An 18,704-nucleotide genomic window follows, 5' to 3' on the forward strand; every position below is an offset into this window, starting at 1 on the left:
GTTCCTGTCCTGCTCTGCTTCTTGCTAACTCGCATCTTGGGAAGTGATGGCTCAATTAGTTGACATCCTGCCGCCCATGTGGAAAACTCGGCTTCCAGCTTCAGCCTGGCTTAGCCCTGGCTGTTAGGGGCATTTGGGGATTGAACCAGATGTGAGATCTCTGTGTTTCTCTCTCTGCCTTTCTAATAAATTAAACTTGTTCTGTCAATGCACTGGAGCAGGACTGAGAGGAGGAGGAGAAGGGATGTGGGACTGATTGTTCAGGAATGTGAAGGAGTATCTGGAGAAAGAAATGTAAACGGAACTTAAGGCCGGCGCCGCGGCTCACTAGGCTAATACTCCGCCTAGCGGCACCGGCACACCGGGTTCTAGTCCCGGTCGGGCCGCCGGATTCTGTCCCGGTTGCCCCTCTTCCAGGCCAGCTCTCTGCTGTGGCCAGGGAGGACAGTGGAGGATGGCCCAAGTGCTTGGGCCCTGCTTGGGAGACCAGGAGAAGCACCTGGCTCCTGCCATCGGATCAGTGTGGTGCGCTGGCCGCGGCGGCCATTGGAGGGTGAACCAACGGCAAAAGGAAGACCTTTCTCTCTGTCTCTCTCTCTCTCACTGTCCACTCTGCCTGTCAAAAAAAAAAAAAAAAAAAGGAACTTAAAGATGCCATGTTATTAAGTTTCATTTTTAGCTTTCCAGGTCCTGGTGAGAGTGTTTCCCACTGTGTAGTGCGGCAGTGTTCACGTTTGACTTTCCAGGTGAGCCTATGAGTGTGGTGTGCTGCATAATTGCTGGGTCTGGCGGGTACAAGATCCAAGTGCCCGATCAGCCCACTGTGAATAAGACATCGTTAAAAAATAAGACACCATGGGCCGGCGCTGGGCCGTAACAAGTAAAGCCTCCACCTGCAGTGCCAGCATCCCATATGGGCACCAGTTCGAGTCCGGGCTGCTCCGTTCCAGATCCAGCTCCCTCCTAATGCCCTGGGAAAGCAGTAGCAGGTGGCCTTAGTGCTTGGAGCCCTGCAGCCGCGTGGGAGACCTGGAAGAAGCTCCAGGCTCCTGGCTTCAGATCAGCCCAGCTCAGGCCATTGCAGCCATTTGGGGAGTGAACCAACGGATGGAAGACCTCTCTCCGTGTGTAACTCTCTTTCAAATAAATAAATAAATCTTAACGACGACAAGAAACTCCGTTTTCTGCTTTCTAAATGTTTACCACCAGCCGGCGCCGCGGCTCACTAGGCTAATCCTCCGCCTAGCGGCGCCGGCACACCGGGTTCTAGTCCCGGTCGGGGCGCCGGATTCTGTCCCGGTTGCCCCTCTTCCAGGCCAGCCCTCTGCTGTGGCCAGGGAGTGCAGTGGAGGATGGCCCAGGTGCTTGGGCCCTGCACCCCATGGGAGACCAGGAAAAGCACCTGGCTCCTGGCTCCTGCCATCGGATCAGCGCGGTGCGCTGGCCGCGGTGCGCCGGCCGCGGCGCGCCGGCCGCGGCGGCCATTGGAGGGTGAACCAACGGCAAAGGAAGACCTTTCTCTCTGTCTCTCTCTCTCACTGTCCACTCTGCCTGTCAAAAAAAAAAAAAAATAATAATAATAAATGTTTACCATCTAGGAACACCACGGGGCTCAAACTAGGAGCCCTCGAGTCCAGCATTTCTCAGGTTTTCCTGTCATGAGTAGTTCAGAGTCTGAATGGAGGAAGGGGATTCAGGTATTAGCAATTTTAATGAGCACTTCCTTAACTGTGATGTGGCTGGCTCTCATTCTGAAAAACTACAACTAGCTAGCATATAGAATCTCGAGACGTTGGATTTAACAAGGGGGCCAAGAAAAGCCTACGCCGGCCCAAGCTCTTGCAGAAACCTCCGTCCTCAGCGCTAGAGCAGTCCCGGAGCCCTAGGCCAGCCCTCCTGGCAGGTAGCTCCTGGTGCCAGAAGCGGACCCCCAGCCCTGGCAGTCCGCGCGGACCGACGGAAGCTCCGCCTCCTTCATGCTGGCTCCACCCCTCCGATTGGGCCCGCCCGGATGGGCCGTCCGCCAACGACGCCAGAGCCGGAAATGACGACACCGGCGAGCCCTCCGAGGCGGGGCCTGGGCCGGGCTGCACTGGGGGCCGAGGTTCCACAGCGGAAACAAAACAGCGGCTGCTCCGGCAGGAGCCTCGGTTGCGAGCGGACGGCGGCGGCGGCGGCGGGAAAAGCGTAGGTTCGTGGTGGGGCGCCCGGGGATAGAGGAGGGCGTGCCTGAGTCGGCGCGGACTCGGGCGGCCGGGCGGGGTGGGGGAGGGTCTTTTGTCGCGGGCCGGGCCGCGGAGCCGCTGTCCTCGAGGATGAGGGGCGGGGCGCGGCCGGGAGGAGATGCAGCAGCCCGGCTTGGGGAGCGCGAGGGAGAGTCCCCGCGGGAGGCTTGGTCCTGACAGGCTTCGCGAAGGCATCTGGGGGCGCAGGTGCCGTGGGCCGGCCGTGACCGTCTAGCCTGGAGTGGAGCGGGAGAAAGAGGAAGCGCCTGGGGCTGGGTCTGCTTGAGCAACGGCTGAAACTCGGCGCCGCGTGCCCTTGTCCAGAGGCGAGGGGCGCTCGGGGCTCGGGCCCTCCTGTGAACGGTGGAGGCGGAAAACGGGCGGTGAGCGAGGCGCGGGTGTGCGCTCGCCCTCCCTCCCGTTCCGTCAGTGGCCGGCGCGGCGGTGCCGAGAGCTTTGAACCTGTTAGTGGAGGCAGGACTTTGGCATCGTTTGGGTGAGGTGCGGTGTGAGTTGGGTGTGCAGTGCTGGCACAGGCTTGGAAAGGCGCAGGGACACGAACAGACCCGGCAGCCAGCTGGGGGACGGGGAGGGAAGCTGCCTGGGAGGTTTGGAGTTTGGCGAGTGGGCGAGGCTCTCAGAGTTAAGGAGCGAGGAGGGAAGAACTAGTAGGGAGAGAGACGAGGAAGTAGTCTGGCAGTGCCAGCAGCAGGTGCAAACGGCCGCAAACGTGAGTCACCTCCGTGGATCTGCTATTGATATGGAGGCACTGGAGGAAGCAGGAGGGGCGGAGGCCAGGGATAGACACCTGGGACATTCAGAATGGGGGGGAATGAGCGGGGTAGGAGGAGGACCCCAACAGTTCAGTGCCCGGGAGTCTCAGCATCCGGCCTGATGTAGCAAGAAACCCAAGATTTAGAGCAGCCCTGTCCAGTAGAAATAGAATGTGAGCTATAATGTGCATTTGGGACTTTCTGATCAACGCAGTTTTAAAACGTAACAAGAACCAGGTAAAGTTAATTTGGATAATGTATTTTATTTAACCCAGTATATCCAATGTGCTTTTATTTCAACATGTAATCAGTATAAAAATTTACTGATTTGTCTTTCCCCCCATAGTAAGCTCTTTTCAGTAGACAGAAGCAGAAGAAATCTGATTCCGTATTATCGCTAGCACCTGTTACAGTGCCTGGTTATACAGAAGAAACCCAAGAAAACTGTGTTGGTTAAAGGGTATTAATGTTTGGTTTTCAAGTTCCTTAAGTTGATTCAGAACAAAAGAAGGAACACAGGCAATACGGAGTATAAGCAGTGACTTACAAATTAATAAGGTGTAAGTAGTCATGTTTTCATCGAAAATTAATTGTATTCTAACCATTTCCACAGAAGATTTGAGACGGTGGCTTGGGCTGTACCTTGTTTTCAGAGTTACTGAAGTTAACAGAGTTTGGTAATACAGGACTGTAGTCTCCATTCGGAAATCTGAATACTGAAAAGGTTTTTCAGAACTAATTGGACAGCAAAGTCTGACCTTAACCTACTTATAGTTTTTATGTAATTTAAGACTTTGTATAGATTTAATAATGGGTTTGATTTTGTGATTCTAAGATCCTTCAGGGGCCCCATAGTCATATGGTATAACATGGTATTTGTGTTGTATTACCTTAACAGAAACTCAAAAAAAAAAAATTTAAATTCTAAATACATTTGGTCCCAAGGGTTTGAGATAAGGGATTTGTAACTGAAGGTCTTTGTTCATCTTCATTTTGCCAGCCAACATAATCAGTATTTAAAAAGAAGTTTCGGCTGGCGCAGTGGCTCAATAGGCTAATCCTCCGCCTTGCGGCGCCGGCATACCGAGTTCTAGCCCTGGTCAGGGCGCCGGATTCTGTCCCGGTTGCCCCTCTTCCAGGCCAGCTCTCTGCTGTGGCCTGGGTGTGCAGTGGAGGATGGCCAAGTGCTTGGGCGCTGCACCCGCATGGGAGACCAGGAGAAGCACCTGGCTTCTGCCTTCGGATCAGCGCGATGTGCCGGCCGCGGTGGCCATTGGAGGGGGAACCAACGGCAAAAGGAAGACCTTTCTCTCTGTCTCTCTCTCTCTCACTGTCCACTCTGCCTGTCAAAGATAAAATAAAATAAAAAAAAGAAGTTGCTACAGTAACTCTACATAACAGATCTTCTCCAAAGTCAGCTCCTTAGCGCATTTCTTCTCACTCAGACTCTGCTTCCAGGTGTAGGTGTGTGGATCAGATGGGACAGTTCTGATTTGCATATGCTTTTCTGGGCTCTAGGCCTGGTGGGCAGTAGCTACTCATGGTAAGCTCTTCTCAAGGTGTAACTAAGGCAAAGCCAACTGCACATGTGTCTGCTTGTGCCACATCTGCTAAGATCACACTGGCCAAAGCAAGAAGTGTGGTTGTGCCCAAAGACTGGGTGAGTAGTCGACTGATTCCCCCTTGAGGCCAAAAGCAGGTCTTAGACCCCAGCCCAAAGTCACTGGAGAGAAGTGCAGGTTGGCCCTCGGCGTCTGAACAGCATTGTTTCCAGGATCCCTGCAGATGCCACAATCCGAGGAACTCAAGTCACTCTATAAAATATCACAGTATTTGCATGTAACCTGCACATCCTCTGGAATATACTTCAAACCATCTCTAGTTTATTTACAGTACCTAATACAACGTCAGTGCTGTGTAAATCGCTGCTATGCCATATTGTTGAAGGAATAGTGACAAGAATAAAAAACTTACACATGTTTAGTACAGGTGTAGTTCTCCCCTCCTCTCAAAGATTTTCAGTCTGTGATTGGTTGAATCCAGGGATGCGGAACCTGAGCGTGTGGAGAGTGCACTGTACAGTTCTCCCTGGGAAATGCTGGAGGAAGCAGTATTTGCTGAATAATAATCTGATCTATCACAGATGGTTCACAGAGATGGAGTGGGATGGAAGGAAGGAAAAATCACCAAATCAGATGCAGCACTGTTGCTCTTTTTAGCATCTACCGTTTTCCAAAAGCCTCATCTTGTAGGGCTGGGAAAGTGGTTTGCTTCTGATCTCTTCAGGATCAAAGGACTCTTTCCAGGACGTATCCCTCCAGTGTTTAATTAATTTAAGGTTATTTCTGTGTATTTCAATTACAGGATGCAGTTTAGAATTAGATTACATTTCCTGTTGGATGGGAGCCTTTAAAAACTCTAGTAGGGGCTTTCCCAGCTCATGCACATAATCCACACTGGGCTGCCTGACCAGGGAGAAGCTGCAGAGGAACACAGGGCTGATGAAATCCCTTTGTAGAGAAAGTGTCACAGGCCCGTTTTGCACTTGAAAACATCTTACCTTTACACCTCAGATGCAGCAGAAAATACTTGGAGGAGTTTTCTCAGTGAAGGAGCAGCTAGTCAGACGGCTTCCAGACCTAAGGGAAGCCACAGCCTCCTGCGCTGGGCAAGTCTCACGAAGGTGTTTCTGTGGAGTACAGATGTCATTTGCCTTTACCTCTGGGAGAGCGGAGAAAGAAAATGGCATTGTTAATCAAACCACCACTTTTCTGTAGCAGCTTGAGGTTTGTTACCTTAGGGTGTGGGAAGAGGAGAAAATGTACCTTTCTGAAGGTGCTTCCTCGGATGGGATTTTTAGTAAATTTGTCTTGAGATTCTGAACATTGCTCCTGTGATACTCTGGGAAGTGCCCTTGGTTAGAAGATTTTCTGGTTAGACAGAATTTTCTGTTCACATCTAAGCTTTGAGATTACCTGTGGGTCTCTTGAGGGGTGTGTGTGTGTCGGTGGGTGGGTGGGTCTTTTTTTAATAAAAAGAAATGCTGCTTGCCCATCAGAAAAGGATGCCTTTTTTCCTTTTGAGCAAGAATTGGAAAAAAAAAAAGAATTATTGAGCAGATGTGATGAGGGAAAGGAAGTGGATGGCCGTGAATTCACACGTTGTGCTCTGTGGGTCTTCAGCAGTAACTAAGAGCAGGCACACCAAAATTCACTTCTGTCCAGACCCCCACTCCCTCTGCATTCTGGGTCACATGAACATGAAGCTCCCCCGCACCCCACCCCCAGCAGAAGCGTCCTGGTGTTCACAGGGCTCAGCTGGGAATGTTATGAAGTCCAATAGTGTCTTGCCGTGCTGCCTGAACAGTGGGTCATTGATCGTCTCCCTGCAGTCATCAGTTGTTTTCAGCCATTGCTGCACTAAAATCAACTCCGGCTTTGTCCGTTTCTTTGTACCAGTATTGTGTGTGTGTTACCAGGCATGAGATTTCTCTGGGTGAACTGGAGAACTGGCATGGGTGTCAGAAGACCTGGGTTCTGGGACCGGCATTGTCATTCACCTGCTCCGTAACTGGCACAGGCAAATTTCTTCACCTTTCCTGAGTTTTTAGAAACATGTGAATACAGATTGCTTTTCTTTCTCTTTCTCTCTCTCTCTCTCTCTCTCTCAAGATTTATTTATTTGAAAGTCAGAGTTACACAGAGAGAGAAGGAGAGACAGAGAGAGAGAGAGGTCCTCCATCCGATGGTTCACTCCCCAATTGGCCATAATGGCCGAAGCTGAGCCCATCCGAAGCCAGGAGCTTCTTCCAGGTCCCCCAGGCAGGTACAGGGGCCCAAGGACCCGGTCCATCCTCTACTTCTTTCCCAGGCCATAGCAGAGAGCAGCCGGGTCTCGAACCAGCATCCATCTGGGATGCCAGCGCTTCAGGCCAGGGCGTTAACCTGCTGTGTCACAGCGCTGGCCCCAGGTCACTTTTCTTAAGTGATTTCTCTCTCTCTCTTTCTCTCTCTCTCTCTTTCTTTCTTTCTTTCTTTTTTTTTTTTTTTTTTTAATTTTAACAATCACATGGAGGGGTCTGCATTGTGGCGCAGCAGGTTAAGCTGCTGCCTGCAGTGTCGGCATCCCATATAGGCGCTGGGTCTGGTCCCAGCTACTCCACTTCCGATCCAGCTCCCTGCTAATGTGTCTGGGAAGGCAGCAGAAGATAGCCCATGTACTTAGGCTGCTGCCACCCATGTGGGAGACCTGGAGGAAACTTCTGGCTTCAGACCAATGCCCAGCTCTGGCCATTGTGGCCATTTGGGGAGTGAAGGAATGGATGGAAGATCTCTGTCTCTGCTTCTCCCTCTGTAACTCTGTCTTTCAAAACAATAAGTCTTTTAAAAAAAATCACATGAAATAAAGGGTGTGAAAAGAACTTTGAAAATAGTATTGGAGTTGATGCTTCTTACTGGTTTTGTGTGAGAAAGCTCCAGTGTGATGATGACCAGTTTGTGTGGTTCCTTTTTTTTTTTTTTAAAGATTTTTTTTTTTTTTTTAAATTTGAGAGGGAAAGACAGAGAGAGAGAGCGAGAGCGCAAGAGATAGAGATATCCATCCGCTGGTTCACTCTCCCTGAGCCATTCTGAAGGCAGGTGCTTCTTCTGGGTCTCCCACGCAGGTGCAGGGCCCAAGCACCTGGGCCATCTTCCACTGCTTTCCCAAGCCATAAGCAGAGAACTAGATGAGAAGAGGAGCAGCCGAGACATGAACCAGTGCCCGTATGGGCTGCCAGTATCGCCGGCAGAGGCAGAGCTTAGCCTACACACCACAGCGCCGGCCCCTGTATGGTTTCTTGTAATAGTTTGAAAAGATTCTATGAGTGTAAAGATAAAAATAGAAACAAATTAAGATGATCAGATTTTTATTATAGCTTATTTTTTTAAGATTTATTTATTTATTTGAAAGGCAGAGTTACTGAGGGAGAGGGAGCAACAGAGAGAGAGAGAGTGAGCTTCCATCCACTGGTTTACTCCCCACATGGCTGCCACAGCCAGGGTTGGGCCAGATGGAAACCAGGAGGCTGTAACTCCACCCAAGTCTCCACAGGGGCCCAGGTACCTGGACCGTCTTCTGCTTTCCCAGGAACGTTAGTAAATCGGAAGCAGAACAGCCAGGACTTGAGCAGGTACTCCGGTATGGGACACCAACATCTCAAGCAGTGGCTTAACCGTGCCACAACACTGGCCCTTCAAATCTTTTTTAATTGAAATATTTGAAGTTCATTTATTTGAAAGGCAGAGCAACAGAGAGAGAGAGAGCGGGACAGAGAGAGAGAGCGAGAGAGCTTTCATCTGCTGATTCACTCCCCAGATGTTTGCAGCAGATGGGGCTGGGCCAGTGCTGAAGCCAAGAACCCAGAACTGAGTCTAGGTCTACCACTGGGGGGCAGGGACCCATCTGCTGCCTCCCAGAATGCACAGTAGCAGGAAGCTGGGTGTGGGCCGTGGATGTCCCTAGTAGCAACTTAACTGCTTTGCCAAAAGCTCTGCCCTGTATTGCCAAGTCTCAATTATATCTGTTAAAAGACAGGACTGGGGTAGATGTTTGGCACAATCGTGAAAGCACTGCTTGAGCCCACATTTCAAATTTAAGTATCTCAGTTTAGGTCCCGTAGCACTTCCAGCTTCCTGCCAGTGCACATCATGGGAGGTAGCAGGTGGTGGCTCAAATACTTGGGTCTCTGCCACCCATGTGGGCGACAGGGATTGATTTTTGGGCTCCTGGCTTTGGCCTGGCCTAGCCCTGGCTGTTGCAGGCTTTTGGGTAATGAACCACCAGATAACAGATCTTCCTGTCTCTTGTCTCTCTTCCTTTCAGAAAAAAGGAGAGAAGATCAAAGTAATAACCATAAATATTCCCACAAAAATCTACTTGAATTTTTAGTTGAAATATGATAAGAAAATGTGCATAGATCAGATCACAGGAATACAGCTCAGGGAATTTCACAAACTGAAACTCCTTTGTAACTAACAACCAGATCCAGAAACAGAACATTACCCATCCCCTAGAATCCATATCCGTTCTCCCAGTTAATAAACCTGTGTCTCTGGAGCAGGTGTTTAGCCTAGCAGTTAAGTTGCTGACTTCCCACGTCGGCATGCCTGGATTTGACTCCTGACTCTGGTTCTTGAGTCCAGCTTCAGATGTTGTTTTCTGCAAATGGGAGGCAGAAGTGATGGCCTGAGTAATTGATTCCTGCCACCCATGTGGAACACCTGGTTTGAGCTTAGAGTTTCCATGTTGGCCCTGGCCATTGAAAGCATCCTGGGAGTGAACCAACACATGGGGACATCTCTCTGTCTCTCTCAAGTTAATTTAAAAAGAAGTTTCAAAACAGAAAAAGGGGCAGGCATTGTGGCATAACAGGTTACGCTGCTGGTTGAGATGCCTACATCTCCTGTTGGAGTGCCTGGTTTGAGTCTCAGCTACTGTGCTCTTCCGAACCAGCTTCCTGCCCGTGTACTGGGGAGACAGCAGATGGTGGCCTGATACCTGGGTTCCTGCCGCTGTGGGAGACCTGGATGAGTTCCCGGCTCCAGGCTTCAGCCTGGCCCAGCCCTGGCTGTTTCCAGTGCTCAGGGAGTGAACCCACAGAAGGAAGGTCTCTCTTTCCTGTGTGTGTGTATCACTCTGCCTTTCAAATAAGTAATACTTTTGAAAAAGGGGGGGAAAAAAGGAGTTGTAGTTTCTGTATTTTTAATTTGCTTTATTTAGTGGCTGGCACTGTGGCATAGCGGGTTAAGCTTCCACCAGCAATGCCAGCATCCTGTACGGGCTCTGGTTCATGGCTCGGCTGCTCCACTTCCAATCTGGCTCCCTGCTGATGCCTGGGAAAAGCAGTGGAAGATGGTCCACGTGTTTGGGCCCCTGCACCCACGTGGGAGACCCGGATGAAACTCCTGGCTTCGGCCTGGCCCAGCCCCAGTTGTTGCAGCCATTTTTGAGGAGTGAGCCAGCAGATGGAAGGTCTCTGTGTCTCCCCCCTCTCTGTAGCTCTTTCAAAATGAAGAAATAAATTTCTTTTTCACTTTAGTTTTTAAACAAATTTACATTAATTCACATTAATTTGCAATTCCCTGATCTTATGTCAGTGGACTGTGGCGTGAAGATGAGGGGAAGAGAAGGGCAGCCATGATTTTCAGACTTGTGGAATAGAAGGGAAAGCTACCTTGATTACCGGTTTGTCATAATTTGAATGATTCAAATATAGGAAAATTAAGGGTTAATTGGAACTTGATACCTTTACTAGAGGAAAAAATTGCATTATGTCTTTCTGTTGTCGGTCAGATGTGAACCAGTTTACTACCAAGATGCTCAAAACAGCCAGGGCTGGGCCTGGCCAAAACCGGGAGTTGGGGACCCAATCCAAGAGTCCTGCGTGGGTGTAGGAACCCAGCTACTTGCGCTGTCACCACTGCCATCCAAGGTGTACATTAACAGGAACCAGAGACAGGAACCGGATCCAGGCATTCTGATAGGAGGTGTGGGTGTCCAACCAGCATTTTAACTGTTATGTAGTATTTTAGATATTATATGTTAATAGAATACTACTAGCTATGTAAAAAGGTTTTTCCCTTCTATATTTTCCGAACACTTTCTGTGAAAAGGAAGAGTCAAAGTCGTAAATATTTGGTCAGGAGAAATTATGGTAGCCAGGCACAGGGGAGTGTCACTCCCAGGAGGAGGAGCTGAGAGATGGTCAGGTCTGTCCGTGGGGGTGGTGCGGGACACAAAGACGACACTGGAGGTGTGGAGGCAGAGGCCCATGCTGCTCTGCCCAACTGTGTTCTTCAGCGAGTCGCTGAACTTCCCTGTGTTCCCTCTGCTTTTGTAAAATAGATAGGTTTTCCTGTTCAGTCTGCCTTGTGATGTGATAAGAATAAAATGAGATGATAGAATTTTGCAAAATTAAAAGCACTAAATCAATAATTTTCTGGAGGCATAAAAATTAAGTTGGATTGGTCAGCATAAGAAAAGAAGAGTTGAAGAGAACATTGCTAAGATAATTCAACTTGCTGTGCTATGAATCTAAAGTCATTTTATATCTTTGTATTTGGAAATATTTGGCAGTGCAGGTGTTTGGCACAGCAATTAAGATACTGGTTGGGATGCCTGTGTCACATGTTGGAGCGCCTGGGTTCAAGTTCCAGCTCTGTTTCTTAGCTTTCTGCTTATACGCATCCTGCGAGGCAGCAGTAATAGTTTAAGTACGAGCATCCCTGCCACCATCTGGGAGACGCAGAATGGGTTCTGGGCTCCGGGCTCCGGGCTCAGCCCTGGCTGATACATGCATTTGGGGAGTGAATCAGCAGAGTATCCCTCCCTCCCTCTCCCTCTCCCTCTCCCTCTCCCTCTCCCGCTCCCGCTCCCGCTCCCGCTCCCGCTCCCGCTCCCGCTCTTCCTTTTCCCTCCCCCTCCTCCTTCTACACCATATCTCTCAGTTGCTGTTCCTTTCAAATAAAATTAAATAAATAATTTAAAAATAAAATATTTGGCACGTCAAGTAGATCTCATTGCCAAAGAGATGCCTTGAGCTAACAATAAATTTACCAGTTAGTTGAAGGTCGTGATACATTTATTCTTTACAAATTGGTCTTATAAGTATATAATTGGTGTGATGGATTTCCTAGGATTTGACCAACTCTGAGTGAGCTGATAAAATCTTATTTCAGGGGCCAGAGTTGTGGTGTAGCTGATGTTAGCGGTGCCAGTTCACATCCCCGTGCTCCACTTCAGATACAGCTCTTTGCTAATGGCCTGGGAAAAGTTGCAGAAGGTAGCCCAAGTACTTGGGCCCCTGCCACCCATGTGGGAGACCTGGATGAAGCTCCTGGCTTCAGCCTGGCTCAGCCCTGGCCCTTGCAGGGAATGCACTAGCAGATGAAGATACCGCCCCGTGCTCCCCCACCCTGTCTTTCTCTCTCTCTCTCTCTGTAACTCTCTCAAAATAAATAAATAAATAAATCTTTAAAATAAAAATCTTATTAAATCTTATTTCAGACTTGATCTGGGAGCCTGTCACGACAGCAGCCTGTGAGATCCTTAGACAGCTGGGCCTGGGGGAGATCACATGAAAGAAAGGTTTGTTTCCTGCTGAGTGTGATTTGTGAAAGTGTTTAAAAATAAAAGTATAATCATAATATGCAAAGTTCTATATTTTTTCCCTTTCAGCACCCCCAGAGGCTTTGTTTTCTGTGAAAAAGCATTTCTGTACTGTTGCTCCAATGACGGAGTTACCTGCGCCGGTATCCTACTTCCAGAATGCACAGATGTCTGAGGACAACCACCTGAGCAACACTGTACGTAGCCAGGTACAGTGTCCACTTCTGAAATGTCCCCTGCTGTCCCCTCCTCACCTCCGAAAGATGCCGAGGGGCCTGAGTAAGCAGTCTGTGTTTTAGCAGGTTTATGTTTGCTGACCTTTGAGGGTAGAGCATTGTGCCTTTTGGGTCTGGAAGACACAATACAGTTTAAGACATGGATTTTGATCCAGTTCCTCCCTGGCTTGGACATCATCTTCAGGATTGATGCCCTCTCCAGCTTCCCATGATTCACTTTGTTTATTATTTAACTGTCTTTCTCTTACTCTTCTATGGCTGGATACATGTTGTTTAATTTTTCCAGTACCTAGTGTAGTTCCTAACAGCGTTGAGTAAGTATTTATTGACAGAGTGATTGCACAATACAAGGCTAAGTGTAATTCAAGTTCACAGGAGGGAATCAGGCAAGGCCCCCCCGGCCCCCCCGCCGCCGCCGCGCCCCCCCCCCCGTGGCATGAAGCAGAGACTGTCACCACCCATCACATGGAAATCAGAGGGACCTGCGGCCCTGGACTCCACAGCAGGCCTGACTGGAGAGTTGATGGGATTTTTAGGGCTGGAGCCCAAATGGAGGAAAATGTAGGCCAGTTATAAACTGCAGGCTGCATATGAGGATAGAGGTATCAGACCTTCCTCTGTTAGAACCAAAGGCAGGGGCCGGCGCCGTGGCACAGCAGGTTAAAGCTCTGGCCTGAAGTGCTGGCACCCCTTGTGTGGGCACTGGCTCTAATCCTGGCTGCTCCTCTTTCTATCCAGCTCTCTGCTATGGCCTGAGAAGGCGGTGGAGGGTGGCCCAGGTCTCTGGGCCCCTGCACCCATGTGGGAGACCCAGAGGAGGCTCCTGGCTCCTGGCTTCTGATTGGCATGGCTCCGGCTGTTGCCGCTATCTAGGGAGTGAGCTGGCAAATAGGGGACCTCTCTCTCTCTGTACCTTTCTCTGTGACTCTGTCTTTCAAATAAATAAATCTTAAAAAAAAAAAAAAAGGAACCAAAGGGCAATACTGGGAAAAGTGGTGGAAGCTACCAGGAAACAGGTTCCAAATCAGTAAAAATAATTTTCTCAAAATTGTTGTGTGTCTGAAAGAGCAGGGATTGCCTTGTGGGTTAGTGTGTGTTTGTCACTAAAAACAATCACGAAATGCTGAAAGAGAGCAGGTGTTGAACCTAGTGGTCAAGACACTGGCATCCTGTACAGTACCTGGGTTTGATAAACTGCTCCAGCTCTTGCCTCCAGCTTTCTGCCAGTACACACCCTGAGAAACGGCTGTGATGGCTTAGGTAACTGGGTTCCTGCTGCCTGTGCAGGAACTGCCTGTGTTCCTCGTTCATGGCCTCAGTCCTGGTCCAGCTCCCATCATTGTAGACACTTGGAGAGTGAACCAGCAGTGGGGGAACACACCCTCTCTTTTTCTTTTTGTTTCCAAATAGATAATTAAAAAAAAAAAAAAAAAACCAGGCTGGAAGGCCTCTAACTATATCTGTAGAAGGGCTAGTCCATGGAATGAGCAATTGAACTAGAGCACAAGATGGCCTGGAAGTTTCCTTCATACAGCGAAGTTTTATTAAAGAGTCTTCACTTTTCTCATCCATAAAATTAGGTGATTTGCTAGATAATCTCAAAATTCTCTTCCAGCTAACAAAAGTTTTGATGTTACCAGAAGTTAACCAGCTCTCTCAGTTTACCTGAGACTAAATGTTCCAGAAAATGGACTCTTCAGTTTCAAGAAAATAGAATTAAAATTGTTGGTTAATCTATCAGACATATAATAAAATTGAAATAACTTTTGATTTGACTAATCAAGTCCTTTTTATTCAATTGAATGATTTCTTTGTGTAACTTGAAGTACTGTTGCAGTCATATATTGTTAGATAATGTATATATTGAAGATAACATCTAGAGCATTTTCCTTGTTTCAAAGGTCAAATATTGTCCAAGGCTTCATTTCTTCAGTTCTTAGCAGATAAGTAATGGGTCATGATGGCCCAGAAAGTAGGTTTTCCTTTTATGGGCTACTGTGTATAATACTGTGTATTATTCACAGTGAAAATATTTGAAGTTTTATAAAAGTAGAGAGCTAAAAATACTGTTTTTCTTAAAATTCAAATATTTATTTCTTTAATTTGTATTGTGCAATATTTAAGCATATATGGAAAAGTATGGCAAATAATAAGCACCCGTGTACTTAACACCCAGAGCTTTATTAAGCTTTAATGTCCTATTGGCTGTGAAGACCTGGTTGTTTCTGAAGATTATTTTGATGCTACTCCTGTTTCTGTTACTCACTGATCCTGTACTAAGTGCACTGGGAGAGAGTTCTTAGGAGATGGTTGGCTGAAGAGCCTGAGTTGGGCCCAGCTTTTCTTGCTGTGCTTCCTGGCTCACCATATGTGGTACTTTCTCTGCACACACTCTGCCCATTGCCATCCTCTGGCCTCAGCTAGATGACTAAACCAGTACAACCCCAGTAAACCCCCTGTTGCGCTGTGAGCCTCCACAACAAACCTCCTTGCTTCGTAAGTAGCTTGTTTTAGATATTAAGTTATAGTGACAAAAAGCTGATTAATACAGAAAATGATAACAGAGTAAAACATAATTTTGCATTTGATTTGGAAAGAGGTTGGTTCTATGACCAAAAAAAAAAAAATTGCAGATAAAATTGAGGTACCCCCTCCCCATTCCTTTCCTTCTTTTTCCAGGATAGTTACTATTCTCAATTTGTACATAGCAGTATATAGTTTGTATAATGCTACTTTGCATGTTTTAAAACTTTGTATAAATAAAATGTATCTAAAAAGTTGTAGGAGGAGGTTCCTACATTTTTTTAATTTACATATGAAAGTATATGATGCACAAGAAATGCTCCCATGTTTTTGGAGTTTATATATATAGATAGCTGCATATAGCCCTAGTTCATTCATTTTCTCTCATCTTATGTACTATAAAAATACTTGTTTACAAATACTGGACATTTTTCACAGTGACCAGCAGTGGAACAGTGACATTCTAACTCTTTAATCCGTGTGCACAGTTGCTGTGGTTGGGCATATGGAGCTTACACTGTATTAGAGATTGCCAGTGTGCTGCAAAGTGGTTTTACATTGAATTTATTGTAGTGTCCAGTGTTTTAAATTTTCTATTTCTTTTCTTTTTTTTTTTTTAAAGATTTATTTTATTTATTTGAAAGACAGAGTTAGAGAGGTAGAGACAGAGAGAGGTCCTCTACCCGATGGTTCACTCCCCAGATGGTCGCAACGGCCAGAGCTGCGCTGATCCAAAGCCAGGAGCTTCTTCTGGGTCTCCCACGTGGGTGTAGGGGGCCAAGGACTTGGGCCGTCTTCTACTGCTATCCCAGGCCATAGCAGAGAGCTGGATCAGAAGAGGAGCAGCTGGGACTCGAACCGGTGCCCATATGGGATGCCAGCGCTTCAGGCCAGGGTTTTAACCCACTGAGCCACAGCGCCAGCCCCCTACTTATTTTCTTTCTTTCTTTCTTTCTTTTTCTTTTTCTTTTTCTTTTTCTTTTTCTTTTTCTTTTTCTTTTTCTTTTTCTTTTTCTTTTTCTTTTTCTTTTTCTTTTTTGACAGAGTGGACAGTGAGAAAGAGAGAGACAGAGAGAAAGGTCTTCCTTTTGCCATTGGTTCACCCTCCAATGGCCTCCGCGGCCGGCGCACCATACTGATCCAAAGGCAGGAGCCAGGAGCCAGGTGCTTCTCCTGGTCTCCCATGGGGTGCAGGGCCCAAGTACTTGGGCCATCCTCCACTGCACTCCCGGGCCACAGCAGAGAGCTGGCCTGGAGAGGGGCAACCGGGACTAGAACCCGGTGTGCCGGCACCGCAAGGCGGAGGACTAGCCTATTGAGCCACGGCGCCGGCCATCCCTACTTATTTTCTTAATTCATCTGCTTGAAAAACAGAGTGACAGAGTGAGTGAGAGAGATAGCTTCCATCTACTGGTTCACTCTCCAAATGCCCAGAACAACCAGGGATGGGCCAGGCCAAAGCCAGGAGCCCTGAACTCCATGTGGATCTCTCATATGGGCGGCAGGTACCATCTGTTGCTTCTCAGGCAAGCAGGGAGCTAAAGCAGAAGCAGAGTAGCCTCACTTGAACTGGCACTCCCATATGGGACCCAGGTGTCTCAGGTAGCAGTGTACCCCATCGCACTGCAGTGCTTGCCACTCAGGATCCATTCTTTAACATCCTTGCCAGTTCTTGGTATTGTCTGATTAATGACATATCGATCAGATGGGCTTAAAATGGTAGTTCATGTTGCTTTAATTGTATTTTCATAATTGGTAATAAGGTTGAACTTTTCTTCTTTATGCCTATTGGCCATTTGGATTTTCTCTCTTGTGAGTTGGCTGTTAATGTTATGTGCCCACTTTGCTATTGATAGATTGATTGTATTTTTCTTACTGATTTCATTGAAATATAGAATATACTTTTGGGGGAGAAGGAGGGTTTTTTTTTTTTTTTTAAGATTTTATTTATTTGAGAGGTGGAGTTAAAGAGGGAGAGTCAGAGAAAGGTCTTCCATCTGCTGATTCACTCCCCAAATGGCAGCAATGGCTGGACCTGGACTAATCTGAAGCCAGGAGCCACTTCCAGGTCTCCCATGTAGGTGCAGGGCCCCAAGCACTTAGGCCATCAAGAAGGAATCTTGGGGCTGGTGCTGTGGCGTGGCCGGTAAGGCCAACACCTGCAGTGCTGGCATCTCATATGGGTGGCAATTTGATTCCCAGCTGCTCCACTTCTGATTTAGCTCTCTGCTATGACCTGGGAAAGCAGCTGAAGATGGCCCAAGTCCTTGGGCCCCTGCACCCGTGTGGGAGACCCGGAAGAAGCTCTGGCTCCTGGCTTTGGATCGGCGCAGCTCAGACAGTTGCGGCCAATTGGGGAGTGAACCAGCGGATGGAAGCCCTCTCTTTCTGCCTCTGCCTCTCTAACTGCCTTTCAAATAAATAAATAAATCTTTTTTTTAAAAAAAAGAAGTCATCTGTACCTCATGTTGGTTTAACACTTTTCAAATATTTTCTCTAGTTTGTAGTTTCACTGTGTTTATGGTACATAATTTTTTTTTTTTTTTTTTTTTTTTTTTTTTTTTATTTTTGGCAGTCAGAGTGGACAGTGAGAGAGAGAGAGACAGAGAGAAAGGTCTTCCTTTTGCCGTTGGTTCACCCTCCAATGGCCGCCGCGGCCGGCGCGCTGCGGCCGGCGCACCGCGCTGATCCGATGGCAGGAGCCAGGAGCCGGGTGCTTTTCCTGGTCTCCCATGGGGTGCAGGGCCCAAGCACCTGGGCCATCCTCCACTGCACTCCCTGGCCACAGCAGAGGGCTGGCCTGGAAGAGGGGCAACCGGGACAGAATCCGGCGCCCCGACCGGGACTAGAACCCGGTGTGCCGGCGCCGCTAGGCGGAGGATTAGCCTAGTGAGCCGCGGCGCCGGCCTATGGTACATAATTTAAATGTTGTAGGTAAATGAATTATTCTTTCCTTTAAAAGAATTTATTTGTATTTTTTTTCAGTTAAGGAAAGGTCACAATGGGGCAGCCTGCCACCTGGGGAATGTTTGTGCAAAGGGGGCAGATGTTCAGGGTCTTCCGTGAGGATTTACTGGAATCGTGATGGAGTGGTGAAAGACCAAAGAGCCTGATAGCACAGGTCTCTGAGAGCACCCTTATTAGTGACTGGCGCTTGTATTATGCCCTCAGTAGTGGAAATTTCAGTTATGTCTGTTAGTCTCCCTTTTAACGTTTTGTTTATTTACTTGAAAGGCAGAGAGAGACAGATCTCAGATCTCCATCCATTGTTTTGCTCCCAGATGCTTGCAGCAACCTTTGTGGGCCAGGTCGAAGCCAGGGTCAAGAGCTCAATCCAGGTCTCCCACACAGGTGACGGGAACTCAGCTACTTGAGCCATCACCTGCTGCCTCCTGCTTCCTGGGGCACGTGTTAGCAGGAAGCTGAGTTGGGACTTGAACCCAGGCACTTGGATACAGGATATGAGGGTCCCAAGTGGTGACCTGACCATCGTGCCAGATACCCACCCTGTGTAAAACATCTTTATTCTGGTCTGTGCTAGACAAGAAGCATTGTTACGTTGACTTCATCTTTTGGAATTTTTACTTTTTTATGCTTGTTGACTCCCAGGTTGTAAATTCCCTCAAGGGAGTACTTAGTTCATGTTTCTGAGCTGCTTTTAAGGGTTTATTGGTCACCCAGTATCTCAGTCATTTCAATACAGATCTTCCAGAAATACGACAAAGGAGTTTTTTTCGCAACCTCAGCAAGAGAAATTTTAAAATGTGTTTCTGGAAATAACAGTTTGAAGGAAATCATAC

General features: G+C 47.9%; 1 protein-coding gene across 6 annotated transcripts in view; it reads left to right on the top strand.

The window, feature by feature from the left end:
• Nucleotides 1–2,046: 2,046 nt before the first annotated feature.
• PSEN1 (presenilin 1) overlaps nucleotides 2,047–18,704 on the top strand; it is an 84,821-nt gene continuing 68,163 nt past the window's right edge. For 2 of the 6 annotated variants that reach the window (XM_008272100.5, XM_089322303.1), the window contains exons 1-3: nucleotides 2,048–2,191; nucleotides 12,044–12,124; nucleotides 12,215–12,354. In XM_008272100.5, the coding sequence (XP_008270322.1) occupies nucleotides 12,268–12,354 (87 nt within the window). In that variant the 5' untranslated portion in view covers nucleotides 2,048–2,191; nucleotides 12,044–12,124; nucleotides 12,215–12,267. Of the gene's footprint in view, nucleotides 2,192–12,043; nucleotides 12,125–12,214; nucleotides 12,355–18,704 lie in introns of all 6 variants that reach the window. The other 4 variants (XM_017349401.4, XM_089322304.1, XM_002719669.6 and 1 more) reach the window with 3 other exon arrangements.

This window comes from Oryctolagus cuniculus, chromosome 20 (assembly GCF_051225735.1).
Source record: "Oryctolagus cuniculus isolate XC-2025 breed Fujian yellow rabbit chromosome 20, ASM5122573v1, whole genome shotgun sequence".
In the NCBI taxonomy this organism is placed as follows: Eukaryota; Metazoa; Chordata; class Mammalia; order Lagomorpha; family Leporidae; genus Oryctolagus; species Oryctolagus cuniculus.